The sequence below is a fragment of the Penaeus japonicus genome, unplaced genomic scaffold (assembly GCF_977035675.1).
Source record: "Penaeus japonicus unplaced genomic scaffold, GWHDUDI00000001_assembly GWHDUDI00000022, whole genome shotgun sequence".
Classification (NCBI taxonomy): domain Eukaryota; kingdom Metazoa; phylum Arthropoda; class Malacostraca; order Decapoda; family Penaeidae; genus Penaeus; species Penaeus japonicus.
This window is the reverse complement of record NW_028234424.1, coordinates 8,276,469-8,278,968: the sequence shown is the minus strand read 5'-3', so window position 1 is coordinate 8,278,968 and position 2,500 is coordinate 8,276,469. Positions and strand designations below refer to the sequence as shown.

At 40.2% G+C, this 2,500-nt stretch overlaps 1 protein-coding gene across 3 annotated transcripts in view; it reads right to left on the bottom strand.

Moving 5' to 3' along the window:
- The window catches only part of LOC122248986 (DNA excision repair protein ERCC-8), an 11,588-nt gene that overhangs the window by 2,071 nt on the left and 7,017 nt on the right, over nucleotides 1–2,500 (bottom strand). For all 3 annotated transcript variants that reach the window (XM_043009453.2, XM_043009455.2, XM_043009454.2), the window contains exon 5: nucleotides 1,553–1,745. In XM_043009453.2, the coding sequence (XP_042865387.1) occupies nucleotides 1,553–1,745 (193 nt within the window). The remainder of the gene's footprint in view (nucleotides 1–1,552; nucleotides 1,746–2,500) is intronic.

Genomic DNA, 2,500 nt, shown 5'->3' with positions numbered 1-2,500 from the left:
TTATCATCATTGCTATCACTACTATTATCATCATTATTACAATGATTGTTATCATTATGATCATTATTATAATTAGTATTACTTTCATTATCATTATAACCCATTCACACCTAGTGACATGATATCACGTCATGGGAATATTTCATTACCACCGGATAATCTTATCCCGTCACGATCTCTCCCTCAAAACTTATGTTTTACATCACTATGTATGTATATAATTATAGGAGTTCCATTTATATAGGCACATTTTTATTCACTTGTGAAAATAATGTAAACAAAAACAAAAACCTCCTATTTTCACCCCACTGAAGCAAATAGGTGAAAAGCACTCACTGAAGAGGAGAGTGGCATTGTGCCAGGAGAGATCACGTGCTTAGTTACTACTCACACTTGTTATCTAGCTGGCGGGAGCAGCATTACGTAAATATAAGCCCCAGTGTGAATGGGATAACTATTCTCATGATCATTAATATTGACATTATTATCATTCATACTATAACTTTTATAATTAATTTCTGGTGTGCTAAGATTTGGTGCAGATCAGGTATGATAGCCCTATCATGGATAGCAATGAAATTATTTTGTAGAACCATAGCAGCTGCATGGCAACTACAAAAACCAGGGAAGATAAAAATAATAGGAAAATCCACCTCAGCATCCCCTCAAGACTAAACACTCATCCATCCCATGTCTGCTCTGCTGTCATGAAGCAAGACCTTCTAAAATTTTCCTATCAACCTCAGAGTGAAGATGCCGTGCTATCCTATTATGTCCTTCAGATTTACTGTTTCAAATGCTGCTCCTTGGAATGGATTTCCTGTTTCATAAATTTATAGGATCCTTCAATATCTTTTACAGAAAATATATCTTTTGAAAGTGATCTCACTCCTGATCTTGCCTTTGGAAGCACTCACAGATAACAGCCTCTCTTTCCAAGCTACAGACCAAATTTCCCATTATGTTCCCTAAGAGGATTCTTTCCCTCCCACTCTACCGCTGAGGTTGGGAGTGACCAAATCAGATACAACCTTTTCTCCCCTTTTCATTCAGGTGACTATCATAGCTGGTGGCCTTGTTCTACCCACCTCTGAGCCCCAGTGGGCTTTCTGCTCTTTCACAGTGCCAGGTGCTTCTTGCTTTTTCACTTAGCTCAGGTCTTGGCAACCCATATCCCTCTATTCCTCAGCAAGACCAAGAGAACCAGCACTCTCGCTACACTGCAGCTAACCACCAACCCCACTCTGTTTTGCATCAGTAGATCTCTTGCCCACTTGTGATATTTAACCCATTCACGCCGGATGACGTGCTGAAACGTTTTGTGGTTTTTGCATCAGACGCCGGTGATGAGTTATCTGGGCAAGGCCGGTGCTCGGGGTGAGCGAGTGAGCAGCCCAGGGTCGCAGCTTGTGCGCCGAGAATCTTGAGGCGTTAGGCTTATGCATTCGAAAACCCCGGCATTACAACCATGCAAAGCCGGAATCGCCCTGGCATGAATGGGTTAAACAGTCCTGAGCAGTCCTTATCCATTAAATAGCTCATTATCATTTACCAGTATCGGCTCCAACAGAGAGAAGCGAATGTTTCGTTGCAACAGGTGACATGTGGTGATGTAGAACGTGGCATTCTAATCGGAACTGGTCAACTGGTTTCATGCAATTTGGGTCCCATATCTTCACTTTCTTGTCTCTGCTGGAGGTTGTGAAAAGTCCTGTATCAGCTGGGTACCACTGAACACAGTCAACCTGAGGGAGAAGAGGTTTTTTTTGATAAACTAGTCAGCTTTGCATGTTTTAATGCATTCATGTGCAATATGTGAAAATAAAAAAAAATATGGACAATGCATATATCTAGCAATAAACATTATAAATACATCAATGCATTTCTGAAAAACTGGACAAAATATGTCCTCCATGGTGTCTCTTATTTAGATTCTGTTCTTGTCTCTCCTGCAGTCTCAAATGACCCTGTTTTCAGCCCCCTCTCATCCTTAAATTCTATAAATCACCTAATTCTTTCATGAGACACTTTGTTGAGTACATTATACTTTATAAGCCCGTAGAGACCAGTAACAACTACAGATAACTTTAACCCCTTCACTACGGGCAGTAGAAAACGCCCCTCACGCCGTATCCGAGCAGCTGGCGCGCGCCAAATTTTAAACGTCGCTATTGAATATGACAAGTTTTAAGGCAAAACCTCAACATAATCATCATGTGTTATATATCAAAATATACATAGTTAACCTCTTCCCCCATATGCATGTGACAAGTTATTTACGTGGGTTGGGAGGAAGATGGAAAGAGTGACCTTGGTGAGGGGCCTCACTCAGATGACCAAAGAAAACGATTGAAATAGTATGGTAAACTAATTGTAATAAGTTTTATATTTTTACATAATATTCCATAAATAAATAATAAACTAATTGCTAGCAGGGCGCATCAGTGCCTCCCCTGGTATAAGCAAATCCCACTCTTATGTAATAATAATGAAAGTCAAG